We start from the raw sequence: 23447 nt of genomic DNA, 5'->3' as shown, positions 1-23447 counted from the left end.
TATATATATATATATATATACACCCAGCACCAAACAAGGTAGAATTCAGAGTGTCTGGTTTACACCAAAAAATTACCATTCAAACAAGCAGGAATATAGCCCATTAGAAAAACCCACCATTTGAAAATCACTCAGATAGGACAAAAGTAACAGAACTAGAATCCTACTGTAACTCATATAACTGTATTCCCCGTGCTAAAGAAGCTGGGGGAAACACTGAAAATGTTAACCAAACACATGGAAGCTATAAAAACCCAATCCAAGATTCTAGAGATGAAAATTAAAATGTCAGAGATGAAAAATGCACTGAAGGGGATTATTAGGTTAGACATTATTAAAAAAAAAAAAAAGCAATTCATGTCCTCCAGGACAGTAACAGAAACGACGTAATTGAAAGACAGAGAAAAGAAAATTTTAACCCAGAAACAGAACATCAGTGAGCAGTGGGACTGTTTTCAAGCGGGCGAGTCCACGTTTAATTGAAGTCCCTGAAAAGTTTGAAGAAATAACAGCCAAAACTTTTCCAAATTTGACAAGAACTATAATCTACAGAGCCAAGGAGTTCACTGAACAAACCCCGATGACAAGAAACATAAAGAAAGTCACACTAAAGCACGTTAAACTGCTCGAAGCCAATAATAAAATCGTCAAAGCAGTCATACAACATATAGAGAAACAGAAGTAGGAACAACGGTAGATTTCTAGTTAGAAACCATGCAATCCAAAAATCAGGCGGCAATGACTTTCAACTACAGTACAGAAAAAAAAAATCTGTCAGTCTAGAATTTTACGTTTCATGAAAACCTTTTAAAAAAGTTAACGTCTTTTTTCCTATGAAAAAGCTGAAAGAATTGATCAGCAGACATGAACGACCAGAATTCTTTTTTTTTTTTTAACTTGAGAGAGAGAAAGAGAGATTGTGCAATTGAGGTAGAAGGAGAGACAGAGAATCTTAAAAGCAGGTCCCAAGTTCATTGCAGAGCCTGGTTCCACAACGTTGGGATCACGACCTAAGTTGAAATTAAGAGTTGGACACTCAACTGACTGAGCCATCCACGTGCCCCTCTTTTTACTAATTGTATTTATTGTGTGTGAGAAAGAAAGAGTACAAGCAGAAGAGGGGCAGAGAGAGAGGGAGAGAGAAGCCCAAGCCGGCTCTGAGCTATCAGTGCGGAGCCCAATGCGGGGCTCAATCTCACAAACCACAGATCATGACTGAAGCCAAAATTAAGAGACACAGACACCTAATTGACTTGAGCCACCCAGGCTCCCCTGAACTACAAGAATTTTTTCTTAAAAAAATTTTTTTTAATGTTTATTTATCTGAGGAAGAGAAGGGGTGGGGAGGGGCAGAGAGAGAGGGAGATACAGAATCTGAAGCAGTCCCAGGTCAGCACCAAGCCAGACGTGGGGCTCAAACTTACAGACTGAGAGATCATGACCTGAGCTGAAGTGGAACGTTTAACTGAGTCACCCAGGTGCCCTTGAACTACAAGAATTCTTAAAGGAAGTATTTCAGGCAGAAGGAAAATGACAGAAGATAGGAATCTGAGTCTACACACAGGAATGAAGAGAACCAGAAATGGCAACTGTAAAATGGTGACTGGAAGATAGTTGTATCTCTTTAAAAGGTGACTGACAATTTGAAGCAAAAACAACATGTTGTGGGTGTCATAGCGTACAGAAGAAAATGTCTGGTAAGAACAGCCTGGAAAACCAGGAGCGGCAGGGATGGGTTGATACTATGCACGGGGCTTCTCCTACCCACGTGGTGGGACATAATCTCACTCGAAGGGGAACCACAGTAACTGGAGGTGAGCACTCTACACCCTGAGGCCACACACACCTGTGCACTCAGCGGTGAGCTATGTTCAAAAATCACATTAAACGTAAAGGGCATACACATTCAAACGAAAAGGCAGAGATGGTCGGACTGGATTTCAAAAAGACAAAACCCAAGTCCAGGTGTCAATAGGAAACCACTTTTAATACCAACATGCAGATTAAAAGTAAAAGGATGAAAAAAAAATAATGAGAAGACTCTTGGGCCACAACAGGGTACAGACTAAATTTTATCATTTCTAACAAGTGACTAGTTTTGATGAGGAGGGAAAACTCAAAAAGCTTTCAAAAAGCAGGCAACTGTGGGATAACATGCTGTCTTGGAAAAGACAAGACGTGTTAGGACACACGTCCATACCTTCAGAACAAACACGTGTAAATGGAATATAGCTGAGACAGAGAACAGTCTAACATTTAAGATTACACTCACTGGAAACAGCTAGTACCCAGCTGGCTTGGGTATTTTTAGTAATCGCCGACATTCTCTGAGACAAACGGATTGTCCACGTGTCCATGAGGAAAAGTCAATTTCATTGTCTGCAGTCATCTGCTGCTATGGCGTCCTGGCTTTGAGGAAAAGAGCTGCCCCGGGGTGCAGAAAGTATTAACAGGCTATTTAAAAACAGTTATAAAGGCCACTCTCTTTGTTTCAGGAACCTCGCAGCAAATAGCAATTTGGTCTTCCCGAAACAGATCTTCAGACCAAAATGGCTTAACCAACATGAGTATCAAGGATTGAAACCAGAAGCACCCCTGCTTTGTGGGCCTCAGTGGTGGTCGGACTGTGCTGCCCGGCTCCTCCTGATGCCTCCTCCTACACCACTTCCTCGGGGGCGGCCTGGGAGGGGCCTGCATCCCCGTCATCTGGTGACCAGGCTCAGAGAACGGCACACTGGTCTCCCTGTTCGGTGGCACACGTAGATTATGATCTGAAGACACCAGCCCCATTCTGCCGAGGACAAGAATTCACTGTGGGAAAAGCATCTGGCACTGCCCTTGCTGACAGCCCAGTTTCTCAGCCAAGGACTCAAAGCAGGGAAGCAGTAAGGTTAAGAAGATAGGTTCCCCTTTCAGCAGAAGGCTGAACGGGACAAGTTAGCGAGACTGTAGTGTCTCTGAAGTCTGGCAGTCACACTTAAAAACTAATCACATGCCCAACTTAGGGTCCCAAGATGTTAGCAACACTTGGACCCAGGTGTCAGCGCAGGAGGTAAGAACCCTGTTGAGAACTTCCTGTGCTACACTCGGTATGAAGGGCTCATGAACATCATGTGGGGCAAACGAGCCGGGACAAGAGAACAACAACAAGAGCTATTTCAGAGCTCTATTATCACATTCAAATGCGGGGCCCTGGCTCCTGCTGGGGAGGAAGGGTACTGACTAGGGAGGGCTGCCCACGGTGTTCTGCTCCTTGGTCCAGCCGCTGATTGCACCAGAACGCCCACCACACACACAGGATTTGCGGTTGTCTCTCTGTATCATATTTCAATAAACATTCAATTAAAACATTCTTTGTGATGGGCGCTTGGGTGGCTCAGTTGATTAAGCGTCTGACTTCGCCTCAGGTCACGATCTCATGGTTCGTGGGTTCAAGCCCCGCATTGGGCTCTGTGCTGACAGCTCAGAGCCTGGAGCCTGCTTCAGATTCTGTGTCTCCCTCTCTCTCTGCCCCTCCCTGCTCATGCTGTCTCTCTCTTAAAAAATTAAAAAAACCAACACTCTTTGTGCTTGCTTCACCAAAGCAAAAGCAAAAAGAAAAACGTGCTAAGAGTAATATGAAAAATAGATTCATGATTTAATTCAACAACAATAAACCTAGCCTACATTGGCCATTTGCTGTTCACAGATTTCTGCTGAACCTATTGTTTTACTGCAAGAAATTTCCCTACAAACTGGTATGCTTCCTTTTATCAGACAACAACATTTATTTCAGACACTATGCCTCCATTTACTGTTGTGGACGGTAAGCATTGCTGAGCAAAATTTAATGACCTAGCTTTTCCTGTTTTCTTCTTTTAGTGTTTTCATACTTTTATATGTCTATTCACCTCTATACTTTGCAAAATTTTCTACTTCACTGCGAAGGATTATAGTGTCACGGGTATTTCAAGCCACCACACATCCTTTTTAGGGCAGGCATGGTTTGCAAATCTTCCTTCCGGCATCGTGCTAATAAAACTTAAAATAGGCTGTATTTGGCGATTTTCCTAACTTCAAAGCCCATTGATTAATGGCCTCTCTTCACAAACGGCTTCCTAGACACTGTCCTCCCGACCCCAAACGGGCAATCTTCAAGATTCTGAGAAAAGCACTGTGTCCTATTTTTAGTATTTTTCTATTAGCGTCTTCCAAGCCTCTGCCTTCTGTCTCTTAAAAGCTCTATTAAGAGGCCAAGCAACAGACTCAACGATTTGTCATCATCCACTCAAGTGACCTCATATTTGCAGGCTGCGGAAAATCTATTTTCATGTTTGATGAGGAACAGACCTCACGGGCGCTGCCAGGGCAGGGGCGGGGGGTGAGGGTGAGAGTGAGGGCAAGGAGAGCTTCCGGGTCGCATGCTGGTCCAGGGGCCCGGGTTAATCTGCTGCGAGGTCGCCGGGATGCTTAGGCCCTCCGCCGGCCATTCTGGTAAGCCGACGCTGGCATGGAATGCCCGGCTCTCCAGTGAATGAAATCCAGCTCAGCCACCGAGCACCATGTCTCCGGAGGCCAGGGGACCGCAGCAACCCCAAGGGCCACCAGTGGCGAGTCCCGGAGAAGACCCAGCCCTGTCACCCTGCTGTGAGGAAAGGCAGCAATTTGTTCACACGTAGGAGCCCTGGAGCATATAAGGATGACTTTAGATCCCCCCCTTTTTTTTTTTAAATGTTTAGCTTTTGAGAGAAAGAAAAAAATTGAGTGCAAACGGGAGGAGCAGAGAGCAAGGGAGACACAGAATCTGAACAGGCTCCAAGCTCTAAGCCGTCAGCACAGAGCCTGATGCGGGGCTCGAACCCACAAACTGCGAGACTGCGTCCTCGCTTAAATCAGACGCTTAACCGACTGGGCTCCCCAGGTGCCCCATAAAAAGACAACATTCAGTTGAAAAGGGGCAGGATGGCACGAACAAGGAGACACGGTCTCCAAGGGCACCTAATCCTTGTGGACACCAAGTCCAGCAGGAGGGAGCCTGGGGCCCTGCAGACATCTCGCTGGCCATGCGCAAGAGCAGAGGACATGCCCTCTGCAGAGGCCCTGCTTGAGTCACGGCGGCGAAAAGCGGTGAGCTGGGCCCAGGAGCCTGGGCGAGGAACGGGTCACACCTGTCCCCGCCAGGAGGAAACAGTGGGTGAGAGGTCGGGTGGGAAGGAGAGTTTCAGCACACACTTTGGTGCCACCTGACTTGTGAACTGTGAGTGTAACAGCTAGTGGTAAAAATTACTTAAATTAGATGTGTAATTCTGAGAAAATGGAGTGGACGATACTTTCCCGACTTTTACTAGTAAGTACAACTGAAACATCCGGGGCAAAAGTTAAGGCGACTCTAAAGGGTAGAAAGGAAGCTGACCGGCTGGGGGACCTCAGGTGAGTTCCCTGCGTTTTCTTTCTGCTTCTGGTGTCCTAGACTTCAAGCTGAAGAAACCACCAACCGAGAAAACCAACAGGCACAGGCAACGCCTGAACAAAAGGCTCCTCTTTCTAGTCTCTAGACAAAACACTAGGAAGGAGCAGCCTAGCAAGAGAGAAAACTCAGACAATAAAGAATTGCTCTGCTTCAGCCAAGCACCTCACAGAAACCCACGGGCCAGGCTCCCACCCATGCCAGTGAAGGCGGAGTATGGAGGCTGGCCCTCAGCCTGCCCGGGTGTGACACAGAGCCCCGGGTCCCCTGCTGGGGTGGCATCAGTCAGAGGAGAGAGAGGCTGGGGGTGGGGGGCAGTAACCAGAGGCCCAGCCTGCCCCCCACTGGGCCTCAGAGGCGGCTTCCTTGTGAGGGGAGGCCAGTGAGGGGCCGTCAGGGGCTGCTGCTGCCCCTCCAGCCAGGACCATCAGCACAGGTGTGGTCCATAAAGAGGAAAACTGCTAAATTGGACTTGATCAAGACGAAAAACTTCGGCTCTGGGAAAGACCCCGTGAAGGGGATGAAGAGGTAAGCTACAGACCGGGAGAAAATACTTGCAAATCACATACGCAACAAAGGATGAGTATCTAGAATACATAAAGAACCCTCAAAACTCAACAGTGAAAAAAACACCCTATTAGAAAATGGCAAAAAAGGGCACCTAGGAGGCTCAGTCAGTTAAGTGTCGGACTTCAGCTCAGGTCATGAACTTGTGGTCCATGAGTTCAAGTCCCGCATCGGGCTCTGTGCTGGCAGCTCAGATCCTGGAGCCTGTTTTGGATTCTGTGTCTCCCTCTCTCTCTGTTCCTTCCCCACTTGCGCTCTGCCTCTCTCTCTCTCAATAAAGATTAAAAAAAATTTAAAAAGAAAAAAATGGGCAAAAGACATGACCTGACATTTCATCGAAGAGGACATACAGATGGCAAATGAACCACAAGACATTGGACATCATCAGCCAGTAGGAAAATGCACATTAAAGCCACAACGGGACATCATGACATACATGCCCATTGAAATGGGCCCAACGAAATGCCCCAAACCGACAGGCCCGCCCGACCTGGGAATCAGACCCGTCCTCCCCAGCGGGTACGCGTGCATGTGCCTTCGTTCTGTCTCCTGCCTAGGCTCACTCGCAAAGACTCCCGCGCTCAGGCCACAAGACACAAAATGCAGTTTAAAAATACACTTAAGCCAAGGAAAAGCCAACCTCGGCAGGCTGTCACTTGTCTCAAGGATAAAATCTGGTGGTGCTGGATCACTACTGAGAATTCAGAAAGGCCTCTTGCTACTGAGTTAGGAGAAAAGATCAAGCATGAAGGGACGCTCCTGGATTTTAAAATTATCAAAGTGTTTTTGATTTTTTTCTTCAATTCACTATATTCAAAACCTTCACTGTTACTTTTCTGAAAAGGCGAGAAAGTAGATGAGGTCCCTCCTGGGATTAATTACGATCCTCAATGATGGTGGGCGCGATCCCCATTAGAAACGCGCTCCTCCAGCCGCGCCACAGTTACCTGGCCTGGTCAGTTCACTGAAGAGATGCAGGAGAAAGCAGGGGTCATAAAGGCCATCGAGATCCACTGTGCTCCTGTCTTTAAATATCAGCTCCTGTCCGTCCTGCAACAGCCCGAAACAAGCGAACATGCGGCTTGGCCTCATAGACGTGGTAACGTGGGAATGCTCACCCACGGTGTCTAGAGTTCCAGTTATTCTGAATATTTAAAGGCACAAAAAATGGTTCCATTAAAAAAAAACAAAAACCAGTGCTTCTGCAGGGAATGGGCATCGTTGGCTCTGCTGCAAGTTAGTCTTTGGCGGGGGGTATAAATGAAATCCGCACAGCCGGTGCTAGTGACTGGACGCTCAGTGACAGGCCTGTGGCAGCCCTGTCTTGGTGCCTCTGCACGCAGTTGGGATTTTACTTACCCGGATGTTAACAAACCCCAAGAGAGCGGCGCTGGCATGTCACGGCGCCTACGGCATGCCCGAGTTGAGGGCGTGAACAGAACCCTCGAGGGGGTGAGCAGAATGGCACGCACAGCTGCCAGGAGCGTTCCCCAACGGCTCTGCCCTGGACCCCCCCTCCCCCCGCACCTCGGGGGGAAGCAGCCTCCGGCTCTGGGGGAAGTGGACGATGGTCTTCATCATCCGGTCCCGGTCCAGCAGGCGGAGGATGTCCCCGACGCTCGGCTGCTGCCACAGCGACCTGCCCAGGCTCCGGCATGTCTTGTGATGCTCCACGGCCGCCGGGCCCCACAGCAGCACCCTGGGGCGGGACAGGGAAGAGCACATGGGGCACGGGGCACGGGGCCCGGCGGGGACAGGGTCAAGGCTGACGACAATGACTGTCATGGGTAGGTTGGTTGAGAAGCTGGCACACACCAGGCATTGTCTTGAACATGTAGCATTTCATTCCCATCATGACACGGGGTAGGGATGGGGATGGTGGAGATAGCAGCAACAAAGAGGGTAGGTGGCAGTGGGGGAGGAGAGGCTGGTAGGCGATGACACCTATATAGAGCTTATGATGTGCTGTTTACTCTAAACCCTTCACATCCGTTAATGCACCCACCTGTGTAACAGCCCCGTAAGGTAGGTACTTTTGCTACCCCCATTTTGCAAACGTCGGAAGGGGACAGAGAGGGTTAAGAAAGTTACTCAGCTGGTCAACTGCCCAGCTGGCTAGTGGCACAGCGGGAAGGCAAAACCGGGGGGTCTGGCTCCAGAGTCCGTCCGGAGCCACAGCAGCAGAATCCTGGCTGATGACACTTCATTGATTCAAACCCCTTCCCGGGGACAGGTGGCCGTGAGCAGAGGCGGTCTGCACAAACAGCCTGTGGCTGTCCCTGCCACGTAAGCACCTCCGCCTTTTTTGTCACCAGCACCCATTACAGCTGACCCCAAGAGACCACCTCACCTCCCCCCTCCCTTCCTACCCACCACCTCCCCCCACCCCCCCACTAGAGGCTGCTCCCTGAAAGCCTGGCTCAGCCATGTTTCTGTCCCAAAATGTCCATCAGCCCTCTCGTTGCCTGGATGGAAATGCTACTATTTCAGTCTGATACTTAAAACCTTACTAACCAGCCGGTCGGGCTTTCCCACCACCTTCTCCCCACACGTGTCCTGTGTGACACAGACGCTGACCTGCTCACCAGGACCAGAAGCGCACGCTTTTCCCGCCTTAGCCGTGAGACACTGTTCCCCCCACGCGGTGTCCCCAGGCTCCTCCACCAACCTCACCTCCATCAACCCCCTCCAGCGACAACCCTGTCACAGGCATTCCCTGGCTCCCCCTAGGGACAGGGTGCCTTCCTGTGCTCCCCTAACGGCCCGCCTTCACCACTGAAGGCCAATCAAAAGGAGTTACATTTACAGTAATCCGATCCTCTCAACAGGCAGCAAGATTGTGTCTAGGGTGTCGAGGGTGTCCCCAACAGTGCTGGGCCCAGCACCTTGTACACATTTTTTTTTTAATGTTTTCTATTTATTTTTGAGAGACAGAGAGAGACAGCGCAAGCAGGGCAGGGTCAGAGAGAGAGGGAGATACAGAATCTGAAGCAGGCTCCAGGCTCTGAGCTAGCTGTTGGTACAGAGCCTGATGCGGGGCTCGAACCCATGAACCGTGAGATCATGACCTGAGCCGAGGCTGGCTGCTTAACCAACCAGGCGCCCCCCAGCACCTTATAAAACAGCAAGGGTGCAATGAACATCTTTGAATTCTCAATATACACTCATTTCTGTGAACAACAGTCAGCTAAGCTAAAAAATAAATAGGGGTGCCCGGGGGACTCAGTCAGCTGAGCATCTTGACTTTTTATCTTAGTGCAGGTCTCGTTCTCATGGTCCATGAGTTTGAGCCCCACGTTGGGCTCTGCGGTGACAGCATGGAGCCTGCTTGGGGTTCTCTCCCTCCCTCTCTCTCTCTCTCTCTGCCTGTCCCCTATTCATGCTCTTTCTCTCTAAAAATATAAATACTTAATAAATAAATAAATAACCTTCTTTGGGAGGCCATTCCTGGTGGGGAAACAGGCAGACAGCTAACATACTGGACACACACGTCAAACGGACACCATTTACTGGCCGGAGACCCGCTGAACGTCCACAGGGCCCCCGTGTGGCTGCCTAGCCCAGGCCTGTTCCTCCAGGGAAGGATATGGATGTGACATTCACGGGGACTCTGAGGAAACTCTCGTGTCCTGTTGCCGCACAGTCCTGTGTGCACTGCCTCCCTCTCCTGGGCTGAGGGCCGGCTCCTCCCCCTCCCAGCTTGTACCGTCCTCCTGGGGCAGCCCATTCAGCTTCCTTCTCTCTCAGAGAAAGAGGGTGTTCAGAGGCCCAATGGGGCTAAAACGGCTCTTTCTTCGCTTTGCTCTCCTCTCCCTTATGTACACAAGGACCATTTATTCCAGAAAAGGTACAGCTAATGCAACACCAATGCCAAACTAGTAGGTAAAGCCAGCTCGTAAGGGGAAGACAAAGAATGTTTGCTCATTCTTGTTTCTTTTCTTTTCTTTTTTTGCGGGGGTGGGTGGCTTCTCGGCTAATACAGCTTTTATCTTAAAAAAAAAAAGGTGGGGGGGCACCTGGTGGCTCAGTCAGCTGAGCATCTGACTGGCTCAGGTCATGATCTCACAGTTCACGGGTTCAAGCCCTGCGTCGGGCTCTGTCCTGACAGCTTGGAGCCTGGAGTCTGCTTCGGATTCTATGTCTCCCTCTCTCTCTGCCTCTCTGATGTTTGCCCTCTGTCTCTCAAAAATGAGTATTAAAAACATTTTTTTAGAAAGCATTCCACCATGAAAATTATTTCTTTCTCCTCCCTGCAGAGTTCCTCCTGAGCTACTCTTCTTGGCCCAGCTCCCTCACTTCCTGCCTTAACACACCAAGCTCTTCTTCATGTATGTACTGGGCGGATGCCGGGGAGCTGGCCCTAAACGATCAGGAGAGAAGGCAATGCTAGGGCCGCACAGAGAGCCTACGATGCTTCCCACGAACAGCACACTGGACAAAAGTCTCCTGTCGGCCTTGGCCGTGGGGTGGGGGAGGGCAGAGCCATGGGGAAAGGCACCAATCTCAGCCCTTCAGGCCCAAAGCTGGGGACTCAGGAGGGACAGAGAACAGCAGACAAGGCAGACACAGAACGAGATGAACACACACGGACAGAGACAAGTCTAGAGACAGGCCCAGCACGACGTGCACCGAGAGACACAGGGAGAGTGGAATAAACATCCTGGCCCCTCACTCCCCACCCCGGCAGTGCCTTGTCAAAGTCACCCCCATCTGAAGTCACACAAGAGAAAAATCAGCCAAACTAGACATTCCAGCCAGAAGTGAGTTTGGGGGAGGGAGGGAGGCCCCACCAGCGCAGCCCTGCCGACAGATGATCCTTAGCGCACGAGGCCGGGCTTTCACGGATGCCGGTGTGCGAGCTGGGGGGCCCCACCCAGCCTACCCTTTCCCCAAGAATCAGAAATGCCTGAGAGAAAACCTGGGGACCACGCCCTGCGGAACGAGCCCCAGGCTCCGCGTGGCCCCTTCAGAGCCTGCCGCTGATCCCTCCAGGCCCAACGCTCACCTGAAGTTCACGAGGCTGAGGTTGTTCTGTTCATACGCGCGGAGGAGAAGCAGAATCTTCTGGTCTAGATGTCAAGTCAAGGTCCATTTAAAAAGCTGAAACCCTCACATGCTCCCTCCGCCCTGTCACACCGCCTGGTCCCCAGACACGCCCTGGTCATATGGCCCGGTCCCCTCATTCTCCCAGGTCACACCACTTGTCCTGTCCCCTCACACTTCCCGGTCATGCCACCTGGTCCCCACATGCTCCCTGGTCACACAGCCCGGTTCTCACACACTCTGGTCACACCACCTGGTCTCCTCACACTTCCTGGTAACACCACCTGGTCCCTAGCCACATGGCCTGGTCCCCACACACTCTCTGGTCACATGGCCTGGCCCCCTCACACTCCCTGGTCACCCCACACTCCTTGTCACATGGCCAGGTCCCCAACACTCCCTGGTCATATTGCCTGCCTGGTCCCCTCACACTCCTGGTCACACAGCCAGGCCCCACACCCTTACCCAGGACACTGAGCGTGGCGCCATAGGCCCCAAGGAGCACTGCGAAGTGACTGCTTTCACAGACGGAGGGACACAGCTTCACCACCGCTGACATCAGATCCACCAGCGCTTCTGGAAGAAAACGGCACTGCAATGCTTCTCCGCACACGGGGAAGAGGCGGCGGCATCTCCGGGCACACGTCAGTGCTCCAGGCATCCTTCCCTGAACAGCACTGGTCTCTGAACTGCGCCTCGTCCGTCTTTCTTAAGATAAATACACACGTCTTCCCAGGTCTCTCACAGGCCGCCATCGCCCTCTTCACACCCCACTCACCAAAGATTTTAAAACCTAGGCATTCTCCTCCGTGGTCAGGGGGCGGTGGCTTCGGCCAGCTGTCCCTCTGCAGAGCGTGGCTTCAAGAGGACAGAGCCCTTCAGACCATCTCGTCTGACCTCCCCCGCAGCCTACACTACACTCGGGGTCATGGGCGCGAAAATAGATGCTACCCAACTAGGGGCGGAGCTTCAGGGCCTGCGGGGAACCGTCAACAGGGACGTTCGAACCCTTGGCCCTTGATGGAAGTGTCAATCTTCTCATTAAAGCATTTCATACAAGCAAACAGTTCTATCAGGGCAGACACCCGCCTACCTCCCCCTAACTCCCAGTTTCTAACACGTGCCCAAGATACGGCAGTGAGACCTTACACATGACTTCTGTGATAACAGACCGTGAAGAAAGGTCTGGGTTTGTGGCTGCACCTGAACTCAGGGGAAACACTGCCGGAGCGAAACAAAATAGCCTAATGCCATTTTGGAGATGCTTCCTCGGCTCCAGGAACACACACGTGCTAAACTGTGGTGCAGAGCGAGCGCCACGAGATTAGGAAATAAAATCTCTGACACGGGAGGGTGGGGTGAGGGGTCACCTTTTACTAGACTGTCTGAGCTTTCCTCTTCTTCAGACTTCAGGAGCGTTGGCAGAAACAGAGAATGCTGCGTGAGCATCATGTGGACCACTGGGAGCTGGGTGAGGTGCGTGCACATGGGGTTTTCTGGAAGGTACAGGCACTGGATGGCGGCACAGAGGGCCTCTAAAAATGTGTGGTCCTGATACCGAAACCTAGGAGGCAAGAATCAGAGGGGAAAGCGCTTCATAAAGGGCAGTTTTATTTCACAGGACATGACAAAAAAACTTTTCTCTTGACGTTTTATTAAGAAACATCCCTAGGGGCGCCTGGGTGGTTAGGTTAAGGTAAGGTGGGAAGGTTAAGCATCCAGCTTCGGCTCAGGTCATGATCCCACAGTTCGTGGGTTTGAGCCCTGCATCGGGCTCTGTGCTGACAGCTCAGAGCCTGGAGCCTGTTTTGGATTCTGTGTCTCCCTCTCTCTCTGCCCCTCCTCTGCTCGTGCTCAGTCTCTCCCTCAAAAATAAATAAATGTTAAAAAATTAAAAAGAAAACATCCTGAACACACCACAAAGATGAGACTTCTATGGTGAGTATCCACGGCCCCATCTCGATTCTACTGCCGTCACTGCATTGCCCTTGCTTTATCACCCCCCCAGCCACCTACCCATCACGGGGGTACTTCTGAATCAGGGCAGGGGTGCATTTATGCTCCTGACAGTGCAAACACCACATGGACTTCCTGTTTCGCTAAAAAGCCAGGAGGCACAGGAACCGCTGACCCTGAGCAGAGATGACGCTTGCTGCCCAGCCCGCCTGCCAGGTCAGCCTCCTGTTCCTTCCTTCCAGGGGCTCGGAGGCCCTCTGTTTTAAATCCCTCAGAACCCATTGATGAAATGAAAGCATCATGCTCTAAAAAAGAGCAGCTCTGGGGCGTCTGGGTGGCTCAGTTGGTTGAGTGTTCGACTTCAGCTCAGGTCATGATCTCATGGTTCGTGAGGTTGAGCGCTGCGTCAGGTTCTGTGCGGACAACTCAGAGCCTGGAGCCTGCTTCAAATTCTGTGTCTCCTTCTCTCTCCGCCCCTCCCCCATTTGTGCTGTCTCTCAAAAATAAGTAAACGTAAAAAACAATTTTTTTCAAGTCATATGTGAATGATGTTGCGAATCACTTAGCACACAGCGGGCATTCTAGAAATACAAACCCACCGAAGACTCAACGAAACGTCACCATGCAGTGATGGCAATCCGCGGTCGTCACTAACCGCAACCCACCTTCACGGCTTTCTCTCCTCTCGGGTAGAGTATTTTTCTCTGCTCCAAGTTGGTGAATAATCAGGGAAATGAAAATTATAGGCACAACAACACTGTTTCATGACTATATGGTTGCTAAAAACTAAAGAGTCTGACCTTATCAAGTGCTAGTGAGGACGTGAGGCCACGCCGCGCTAGGGTGGCTCAGAAAGTTTGGGGGGCACATTAAAAAGCTGGGGAGGCCGAAGCCGTGCCCAAACTAACAGTGGGCAAGTGCCCCTCCCTGAGACAACCCAGCACAGGGCGGGAGACGGGAGGGAGGGAGCGAGGAGGACGTCGCCAGCAGGGGGCTGGCTACCTCGAAGGGGGTGTGGTCTGAGGACAGAACTCTGGAGCCCACCCCCGCGGCATGAGCAAAGGGGTTTAGGGCTCTGTGTATCAGCACAGGTGACGCAGAAACACTGGGGCGCAAAAGAAGACAAAGGACACGTAAGGTGAGGTGCGTACAGAACGTTAGGCAAACTAAGCAGCGTCATGACTGTTAGAGGCCTGCTGGCGTGCAACCAGAGTGCGACAACAGTCACGGCCGTGACGGGGCCCGGCCTCCGGAGAAGCACGCTCTCGGGGAGGCGAGATGATAAATTGCGACAAACACAGGAAGTGGTCGGTGCTTAGGAAATCTGGAGGCCGCTGTGCTAGCCTCCGTACACTGCCGGCTTCTAAAAAAAACCCATGTTTTAAAAAAATTTTTGTTTCATATTTATTTTGGAGGGGGGAGAAACAGACAATGAGGGGGAGGGAGGGCAGAGAGAGAGGGAGACACAGAATCCGAAGCAGGCTCCAGGCTCTGAGCTGTCAGCACAGAACCTGACTCAGGGCTCGAACTCACAAACTGCAAGATCATGACCTGAGCTGAAGTCAGATGTTTAACCGACTGAGCCACTCAGGTGCCCCCCAAAGATTTCATTTATTAAAGGCTGCTTCTCTCATCATCTACAGAAGCAGACTCCACGTCAACGGGAAAGCATTCAGCCTCTCTGCCACGAACTCCTCGCGACCTCCGCAACGGGAGGGCACCGGCTCCAGATGGACGCCCTGCCGACGGGCTCCAAGGCTGGCCCTGCGCATGTGCTCACACCCTTATCGAATCGCATCAAGAACATGAAAATGACTTACTTAAGTCCAGTCTTCACAAATTTCTGCCAATCTCCAGGATCCACTTCATTAAGGAAATCCTGTGAATAAAACAAACAAGAGATACACAAGGGACATTGTCCATTTGTTTCTATTTTTATTTTTTTAAGTTTATTTTGAGAGAGGTAGAGAAAGAGCGCATGCAAGTGCACACATGTATGAAAGCGAGGGAGGGGCAGAGAGAGGGAGAGAGAATCCCAAGCAAGCTCCGCGCCGTCAGCACAAAGCCCGCCATGGGGCTCGAACTCACAGTGAGATCATGACCTGAGCTGAAACAAGAGTCAGACACTTAACTGACCGAGCCACCCAGGCCCCTTTAATTAATTTAAAATAGAAAATACCGAACTTAAATTAGAGCCATTCAGTAAATATGGAACACACGTGAGCACTCCACAAAAGCATGCGGGTGTTCTCACTTCCATTTTTTAAATTGTTTTATTATTTCTGCTAGTGGCTCCATTGTTTTATTAGCCTGTCTACAATCATGAAACGAGCAGAAAAAAATTTAACAGTCCTATTTTTCCCTTTATCCTCCTTTCAGAAGGTACTGGCTGACAGCACCATACCCAGGTCTGGCCACATACGGCTGCTTAAAAATGCTTCCCCTGCAGGAAAGGCCTGTGCCCGGCTGGCAGAGCCGATGCGGTCTGCAGTCACTGACGTGAACACCTCCAAATACAGCGCTCTGTTATAGCAGAGGGGTGGGTGCCCTGGAGGGCAGGGAACTTTCTGGGATGATGAGAATCTCTGACAGGAGCATGGGGGGCACAATTATATGTACCTTTGTCAACTTAAACTCTATATCTAAGAGCCTGTATTTTACAACAAGAAGATTATTCCTCAGTTAAAAACAAACAAGCAAATAAGCAAAAAGGGCTGGTCTGCAGGGCTAGTCAGTTAAGCATCCACTTTCGGCTCAGGTCATGATCACATGGTTCACGAGAGCCTCACCCGGGCTCTGTGCTGACAGCTCAGAGCCTGGAGCCTGCTTCCGATTCCGTGGCTCCCTCTCTCTCTGCCCACGCTCTTTCAAAAACATTTAAAAGAAATTTTTTTAACTGGGGGCTGGTGAGGCGTACTGCCAGTGGGGGAGGCTGGGTGGGCTGGGGGACAGGGGACGCTGGGAACTGTGTACTAGCTGCTGAATACTGCAGCATTCTACAACCATTCCACAACCATCACATCTACTGAACAGGGAAGAAGAGAGAAAGGAAGGTGGGGGAGGGGGAAGGATGCCCGAAGATCCCAGAAAGCATGGCTCGCCGTCAGTCATCAAGCTGGCCTGCTGGGTGGGGGGCTGATGACGGGGCAGCACAGGAAGGTCCACTGTCACGTGTGGCGGGGGAGCCCAGCACCTTCCTCTGTGCTCGGCTTTCTCTAGATAGCAGGATGGCCCTAACCCCTCCCTCCTAGTGCTGCCACGCCTGGGCTCCTGTGAGCCTTGAACGCATAAACCTGTTAACAAGGAATTAAGACTGAAATACAGGTTACAAGGTCTCTTAGTACTATGCTGAGCACACTGCTTGATCCATAACCCACATTTATCAAACAATGTCACTTGGGGTTAGTTTCCGGAGGACTACTTTTTAAATTTTGGGTCCAGAGTTTGAACACAAGTCATAGACTCTTTGAATTTGAACACAATTCAGCATCCTGCATTGAGAATAGAAGCTACACTTTAGGATGTTATTTCTGCACAAAAAAATAATTTAAAAAAAGGTACACTTTAATAGGAGGGAATAGTAGCCAAAAATAAGAGCTGAATGTGTCTGAATTTTATGACAGATTTAGGCTCACAGAGCTAAGAAGCTCCATGAACCCCAAGCATAAAAATCTTCAAGAAAACTGCACTAAGGTACAGCGTGATCAAACTGCTTTAAACAGCAAAAAAAAAAAAAAAAAAGAAAAAAAAAAAGTATCCGAAAGGGGAGGAAACAAAGAACGACAGATTTCTTTTCAAAAGCAACGCAAACCAGAAATAGTGAAGCAACTCTTTCAAGTGCCTAAAAAATATATAAAATCTAGACTTTCATGCCCACTGAAATTGTTCCCAACTCATTCTGAGACTTGTGTTATCCGATCCTAACACCAGGCGAAGAAAGACGCTGCTAGAGAATAAAATTACAAATACACAGCACATACACGATGGAAAACTGTTAATAAAATATTAACACGTCAAATCCAATGATACGGGAAAACTGTACTTCACTAGGATCAAGCAAGGATATCTTGTAAAGTTGGGTTAATGATAAAAAATCAATTTACGTAAGTCATATTAATGGAATAAACAAAATGTGAGATCATACGACCATCTCAGTAAAAGCAAAAAAGTGCCCCAAAACATCCAACATCCGTGGCCGATACAAGGAGGCCCATCGTTTCGGAGTCTGCCGGTCCCCTGCCCTCTTTGCCTCCCAGACACGGCCCGGCTCCTCTCCCACGAGCCCCAGGTCAGGCCACCTGGCCTGGGGTCTGTCTGCCAACCTTGGTCTATTTCTCTCCTTCCCTTAAAAAATGGGGAGAAGGGGAAAGACGCCTACCACCAGCTCCCGAAACCTCAGCAGCATCTGCCTCTCCTGGTCCCGGGCGCCGTCCCCGTCTTGCTGGCCGCCACTGAAAGACGCCAGCAGCCACTTTACACAGGATGCCAACAAGGTCCTCCTCCAGGCGCACAGCTCTTCGGCCGCCCCGTCCAGGACCGCAGACACAGAGTCGGCCACACTCCAGCTGCAGCAAAGGCACAGAGTCAGCGGATGGCCTGAATCCCTCCAGCTAAGTGTCACCCCTGTTATACTGGGCCACCCGGGACAGTGCCCTGGGTCCCAGACCCCTCCGACACCCAAAGACGGGAGTCACAGGCTGCCCTGTCTCCCTGCTCCAGCATCACAGAGGTACCAGCATTTTTTCCAATGACGAAAAACGGTATCACTGCACCAGAAAAAAGTTACGTTGTCCAGACTTCGCCTAAATTCGGTTACCTCAAAGTCAGCACTACTGACATGCTGAGCCAGACTGTTCTTTCTCGTGGGGGAGAGGACGGGTCAGTCCTGTGCCTAAGACATTTAGCAGCACCCCTGGCCTCCACCTTCTGGCGCCAGAAGCAACCACCCACCCCGCACCCACGTCGTGACAATGACAAGTGTCGATGTTAGCAACAGTCCTCTGGAGGCGGCACAATCGCCCCAAGAACCAACCGTCTGAGGGTGAATCAGAACCAACCGTCCACTTCTGGAGATGCGCTCGCTCCAGGCAGGAAGGCTGGAAGCGGACTTCCTGTAGGAAGCGCCCTCTCGCTGAACGAGCAGTGAAGCTATTTCTTGCTAGCTTATATAAAAATGACAGAGGAAAGTGAAGTGGGGAGGGGACTGGCCACCTGACAACGTGAGCCTGCATACCTCTCGTGCCTGCCTGCGGTCTGCAGCAGGCTGGGCAAGCGGTCCATGAGCACGCTGAGGTCCTTGGTTCTTGCAAACGGGACCAGCTGGGCCAGGACCTCGTGATGCAGCCCCGACCCTGGGGACCCGTCCGCACTCAGAAGCCTGGTCTGCAGCTGCTTCCACAAAGCTTTCCTCAGGACGGGAATGACAGCAGAGGACACTAGGCAGGGACAAAATGAAGAGACGGTCACCCACCACGCTGGGCTAGAGCCAGCGCATACCAGCTCTCAGGGCCCGTGACGCACCTTGTGACCGGGTGAGGTCACCTGCACCCGATAACGCTGGCCAGGGCGCAAGCACTGATGCCATGGAAAGGGCCAGGTACAAGGGCCAGCTAATTACACGCTGACCAGCTCACCACACTGGCCACCTCTCGTCAGTCAACGCTGATGCTGGGCCCTGGGCTCGCCACTGGTGAGCGTGAGCACCGAAGCTGGAGGCTCACTCGGGCTTTGTGCCTCAAGGACGCAGGAGCCAGAGGGGCACGTGAGAACAGGCGCACCGAGAGCCACTGGCTGGCCTGAAACTATGGGTGGGGCAGGAGGGCTGAGCCCATGCCGCCTGGACTCAGGGCGAACTGGATGAACTGCAGGGACGATGGAGTGGGATAGGGGCGGCAGCCACCCCGAGGGCCTCCCCTGGCCTCAGGGTGCATCCGTCCTTGACCACTCCTGTCCCCTTCTTGTGGGGGGCTCAGGACAGACAGGAGCGTGGGGGCCGCACCTCGAGCCACAGGCCCAGATAGGGGAGGAGTGGCGAGGGGGACTTGCTCCTCCGTCTCGGGGCCCAGAGCCGGGTCAGTGGCTTAAGGAGCAACAGAACCACCGCACGGCCCAAACATGGACGCTCCGGGCGCGGCAGCGCATGTGCGGTTTCCACCTCCTCACCCTCGGACTTAAACCCCCCAGCTGCACGAGGCCACGGGCTCCTGTACCTCCCGTGGGGCGTGTGAAGGGAACCTGCGTCCTGCACTGGAGGTACACGTGGATGAGGGGGAGGAAGTCGTCGAGGTCTTCCTGGAGGCAGAGGCCCGAGCCGAGCTGCCCGCACCACAGCTCAAACCGCAGGAGGTGGGTGGGGCTGAGCCGCAGGAGCAGGGCGGCGGTGCTGAGTGCCGCCTGCGTCCGCTGGGCCAGGCAGTAGTCCAGCACAGGGACCCCGACCACGGGGGCCAGCATGGGCTCGCTCTGCAGAGTGTGGAGAAACACGGCGTCCAGCTCGTCCACAGCCAACGAGGGCAGCAGAGCCCCCAGGCCTTTCACAAACTCGGGGGCCCACAGGAGCTCGGCGCTCTGCAGGGGATCATGGGCGCAATGGGTCAGCAGCTGGACCAGGGCCTTGCCGAGAGTGGTCAGGTGTCTCTCCTTCCCAGGGGACTTCGTGGGGCGCTGGGCCACAAGCTGGGCTGTGGGCAGGCTCAGCAGAGCCAGGGTGACCTCGAGGAGCTGAGCGCCCTCCATGTAGGGATGCAGCTCCTGCAGGGCCTCCAGCTGGGGGAGGCTCTCGGCGCGCGACGTGGCCGGGCCCGCCCTCCTGGCCCGCAGCTCCTCCAACACGCTCCGGGCGGTGGCCGCCAAGTACGGGGCCAGGAGGCCCAGCTGCCTGGTGCTGCGGATGACCGGGGTGCTCGCCGTCAGCAGCCGCAGGACCCCCGCGCTGAGGTGGGCGCCCAGCAGCTTCACAAGGACGGGGCTGAGGGTGTGCGCAGGAAGGGCCCGTCGCTCCAGGGCCAGGAACCAGCCCTCCAGTGTGGGATGTCTGAGGATGGCTGCCAGCAGCTCCTCCAGCGTCTGAAAAATGGCGACAAGGCACAGACCTCACCCCGTGGCCCAGGGCCAGCGGGGAGTAGGAAGGAGGGCAGAGAAGGGCATTCCTAACCCATTCCACCGCTGGCCCAAGTTCTGATGCCCCTCTCGGGGGCGCCCCCCAGCACCCCGATCAGAACCCAGTCACGGCTATCATCCAACTACAGCGTGCCCCTTCCCAGGTAACTGTGACGGCTGGACTGTGACTGGGCCAGGGCCCCACCCACACTGACATGTGTGAGCAGTTTAGCCTGAATATATGTACCAAGCGGCAAAACTGCTCTCCGGTCCCTCCACACAGGGGACGCACAGTCAGAAAAGTCAAAACGTGATGAAGACCAATCTTCTGGCCCCTGCTCGGCAGCCCCGCTCTCCAGCACCAGTGGGACTCGGGGGACATGGGTGTCTCCTGTCAACCGGAGCTGCAAGTTCCCGGTGTGTATTTACCGGGACGAGCCGCGCCCACTGCCCAGCCTCTATCCAACACAGGCTGCCACTGCTCCAAAGGAAATCATTCCCACTGGGTGCCCTGAGATGGTCAGGTCACCCAGTGCAAGCGCAGGGGAACCAATGTGCAGGGAGGGCGAGGGGCACAGAGAAATGACCGGAAAGGTAAACGCCCCATGACGCTGTGCTCATCTGTGGGGGTGGGAGTCATGGCTGGTTTGCAGCGTCTCCTAGAGTTCTGCATTTCCTCGTTTGCCTGCGACGAACACGGACTTGTCTCGGACCAGAAGCAGAGGGGAAGCCAGCGGTACCTTGTCACTGGCCAGCTCCAGCGAGGCCACGGACTCCGTGTCCAGAAAGAGGTCAGAGGCGGCCTGGGCGGCCTCGAGTTTCTGCTGGTTCTGCTCGGCCAGCTGCGCACAGTGGACGACCAGGAGCCGGAGGAGGTCCAGGAGCAGCTGCAGGACGGGGGGCCCTGCGCTTCGGCCCAGCTGTGAGGACGAGAGCCACACGCGTGGGAGCTCAGGCCAGGGAAGGGCTACCAGTCACCGCGGCAGTGACCCAGTCCCTCCATGACCAGAAGGTGCCACGTTCCCAGAAACAAGGCCTGAGGAGGGAGACGGGCCAGAGTGGCTGGCCCTTGTGAAACACCAACAACCTCAAAGTCCTTTCTCAGGAAGACGTGTGCCCTCAACCTTGATGAGGTAACTGGGTTTGTTTGGACCAAGATGAGGGAAACGCAAATTAAAACTCCGTAAACCATGCTGGCGACAGGAAGTTCACCAACGAACTACTAAACTAACGTTTCTGAAAGATGCAGCATGTGGCCGGGCACTGGTCCCGTCCTCTGTGGGGGGGGGCCTGGCCTGCAACAGAGCTTGGCCATGTGGCCTGTGCCCACTGAAGGTCCAGAACATGCAGGTGAGGCCCGCAGGAAACGGGCACCTCGACCGCCTCTGCACGTCTGCTCCAGGACGGGGAGTGGCCCAGCACAGAGGGGCGGTAGGCCAGCAGCCCAGGCTCCCCAGCTGCGGGGGTGGGAGCGGGGAGGCTCTGAGGCCCTGCGTGTGTCACATCGCTAAGTTGCCTCGTGTGCAACGGGGTGACAGCGAGACTCCGCTACTCCATGGACGCAGTCACTTGGTCTGGCCCAACTCTGGGGCAGCCATTCCGCAGGCAGGGACATGGGAGCACACAGGGGCTGTGGGGGCCGGGCAGGAGCAATGCTGACCTGGCCAAAGTTCTCCACGGCGCTCCTGATGTAGAGCAGCAGGTGCGTCGCCACGCGCAGGACCTGGTGCATCTGCAGTTGCGGGAGGGCGGCCCGCAGCCGTGCCTGAACCTCCTCGTCCAGGAACCCGCCCTCGCTCTCGTAGGCCGTCTGCAGCAGGGCGGCGAAGGAGGAGGCTGCAGGGCCCTGGGGGGCGAGGCTGCCAGGCATCTGAAGGGGCTTGGGGAGGCGGCAAAAGCCCAGAGAGAAGGAAAGAAAAGCAACCGTAGATGAAAAGGGTGCACAGTCAGCAAAAACTGAAGTCCTAAAACTAAAAAATATGTGACTGTGTGGCGTTCTATTTAAGGAAGAAATTAAGCCCCAACGTTGTCAGTCACACATCCGTTCCCAGGGTGCGTCAACACAGAGGCGCCGCATCAGGAAGGGGCTCGCACCCCCCCCGAGCACAGACGCTGCGGGCTGGAGCCGCGCGGGACGCACACTTGACCGAGGCGCCACTGGATGAATCACTGCACGCTGGGACACGGCACCTGTGAAGGGGGCCGCTCATAAGCGCTATGCCTTCCAAAGGCCCTCGCCAGGGGCCCTGGCCAGACTATCTTGTTGAGAGAGTAACAAGATAGTGGACAGATTGGAGAGAAATTTCTGGAGCTCAACCTCAAATTGAAGTTTTCAATTTCTTCTACAATAACTGCCAGACTGCCTTCTTTATTGACCCCACGTGCCTTTTACTACTGTGTCTCCAAACACAGCTCTTCCTAAAGCCAATGAAACTAGGTCGCATGTGCCTGGAGACACTGTGGATGGCTGGGTGGGGTCCCCAGACCAAGCAGCAGGGTCACCTGGGAACAGGTGAGAAAGGCCAATCCCTGGGCCCACCGCAGACATGCTGAACCAAACAGGGTGGGAAGCGCTGCTGTGACCCACCCCCCCGAGAGTGGACACCTTCCTTCGAGTACCCAAGAGGCACAGCACTGACCCGCTACGCTCTGAATGGCTACCCCCAATGCTGAACCACAGCTTAGCATGCAGGGGAGGGCATGGACGCTGGAGTCGCTGCCTGGGCTGCACCTTGACCCTCACCCACTGCTGCCCAGTGGTGGAATGGCTCGGTGCCTCAGTTTCCCCATTAATGTAATGAGCACAGTAAGTCCCAAACTTCTTCCCTGAGTTGCTGTAAGGGTTAAGTGGCTTGAATTACACGTAATAACCTTGGTACCAGGCCCCGATGAATGGGAAATGTGCAACCAACAGAAGCATCCACCAGAAGTATCACAAGACAACGAGGTCCCGAGCCGCGTGCTTTGTCACAAACAGCTCAAAGTGTTGGGAATGAATATGCAAAGGGCACACCACAAAGTTAACTTCCTGCGCCCACAGCCCCCAACATTCATAAATACTCTGGTGCTATGGCCAGAGCTGCAGGACCCGTTATAAGCCCACACCCCACGTAAAGAGGGGACGTTCTTTCTTTGTTTCCATTTTCCCAGTTTGCAGAACAGACACTGCTGGGGGCCGCCGGCGGCCCGGCCTGACAGGGGAGCCTGCGGGACCGAGAGGCAGGCCGGGGCCCGCTGAAGGAGGCGAGGACCCAGGCACGCCGCATCACTCGGGATGGAGGAGAGAGAAGGCACCGCAGCCCGCCCCGAAGCTGGCGCGGTGGCCGGGTGATCACGC

The 23447-nt window shown here is 53.2% G+C and overlaps 1 protein-coding gene across 1 annotated transcript in view; it reads right to left on the bottom strand.

The window, feature by feature from the left end:
• Positions 1–23447, bottom strand: part of URB1 (URB1 ribosome biogenesis homolog) — a 67875-nt gene that overhangs the window by 10632 nt on the left and 33796 nt on the right. Inside the window, exons 20-30 of the mRNA XM_029938666.1 lie at positions 21771–21989; positions 20851–21030; positions 19222–20077; positions 18246–18447; positions 17391–17577; positions 14833–14891; positions 12427–12620; positions 11522–11632; positions 11019–11082; positions 7541–7712; positions 6961–7063 (exon numbers count right to left, since the gene is read on the bottom strand). Coding sequence (XP_029794526.1) covers positions 6961–7063; positions 7541–7712; positions 11019–11082; positions 11522–11632; positions 12427–12620; positions 14833–14891; positions 17391–17577; positions 18246–18447; positions 19222–20077; positions 20851–21030; positions 21771–21989 — 2347 coding nt within the window. The remainder of the gene's footprint in view (positions 1–6960; positions 7064–7540; positions 7713–11018; positions 11083–11521; positions 11633–12426; positions 12621–14832; positions 14892–17390; positions 17578–18245; positions 18448–19221; positions 20078–20850; positions 21031–21770; positions 21990–23447) is intronic.

The sequence above is a fragment of the Suricata suricatta genome, chromosome 5 (genome assembly GCF_006229205.1).
Source record: "Suricata suricatta isolate VVHF042 chromosome 5, meerkat_22Aug2017_6uvM2_HiC, whole genome shotgun sequence".
NCBI classification, from domain to species: domain Eukaryota; kingdom Metazoa; phylum Chordata; class Mammalia; order Carnivora; family Herpestidae; genus Suricata; species Suricata suricatta.
The sequence above is the reverse complement of the archived record's forward strand: the minus strand, read 5'-3'. Positions and strand labels throughout refer to the sequence as shown.